The 864-nt window shown below is 57.3% G+C and overlaps 1 protein-coding gene across 1 annotated transcript in view; it reads left to right on the top strand.

Annotated features, from left to right (window-relative positions):
* LOC115547884 (fibroblast growth factor 14) overlaps nucleotides 1-206 on the top strand; it is a 25,007-nt gene extending 24,801 nt beyond the window's left edge. The window contains exon 5 of the mRNA XM_030362391.1: nucleotides 3-206. Within this exon, the coding sequence (XP_030218251.1) occupies nucleotides 3-196 (194 nt within the window). The 3' untranslated portion in view covers nucleotides 197-206. The remainder of the gene's footprint in view (nucleotides 1-2) is intronic.
* The last annotated feature ends 658 nt before the right edge of the window (nucleotides 207-864 follow it).

Raw genomic sequence — 864 nt, 5'->3', positions numbered from 1 at the left:
AGTGGCTCTGTACCATGAGCCCTCGCTACACGACGTTGGAGCCATCGCCAAGAGCGTCCAAGGGGCCAAAGGCGGCCCCGCCCCCGGCCCCGCCCCTGGCCCCGCCCCCGGCCCCGCCTCCAAAAGCACAGCCAGTGAACCGCTGGTGATGAACGAGGGGAAACCAGTCAGCAGGCCCAGCAAGGAGCGAACATGACCCTGACCCCACCCCCCTGCTTACCCTCATCGGGAGTGGGTGGGGGGGAGGGGTGGGGTGGTAGAGGGTGGGGGTGGAGTGTTAGAGGGTGGGGTAGAGGGTGGGGTTGAGGGTGGGGTCGGGTGGTGCAGGGCGAGGAGGTGGATGAGCCGGAAACTGACGCGCTGTGAGCCATGAAGACATCCCAGGTGGGAGGTCAGAGGTCACATGAGGTCAGGGGTCACGGCGGGAGGGTTAGGGGTCATGGTGGGAGGTCAGAGGTCACATTCCAAAGGACTGAACTCCAAATATGGATATTGATGTCGATCATAGTAGTAGGATCACCGCGGCCTTGTTGGTTAATCACCTTCTCACTCTCCTCAAGTTGACCTTTTGTAAACGTCAACGATAGGAAATGCAAGAATTATTAAAATGACTCATATTTATGTTCATTAGAGCCTTATAGATCATCAAGGACAAAAAAAAGGGTCACACTCACACACACACACGCACACACGCACACTCACCCCTATGCCCTCTCACTGTGACTACAGAAGGAGATCCTGCTCCTCGAGTCGTTCTGGTTTCATCTCTTTAGTTTGGAGCGGGTTGAGGTGAGGGGTTCACCTCAGACCAGATGGTCCTCCTCCAGGGTGGGGGATTCACCTCAGACCTGAAGGTCCTCCTCC

Source organism: Gadus morhua, chromosome 7, assembly GCF_902167405.1.
Source record: "Gadus morhua chromosome 7, gadMor3.0, whole genome shotgun sequence".
Taxonomy (NCBI): Eukaryota; Metazoa; Chordata; class Actinopteri; order Gadiformes; family Gadidae; genus Gadus; species Gadus morhua.
This window is presented reverse-complemented; position numbering and strand designations above follow the sequence as displayed.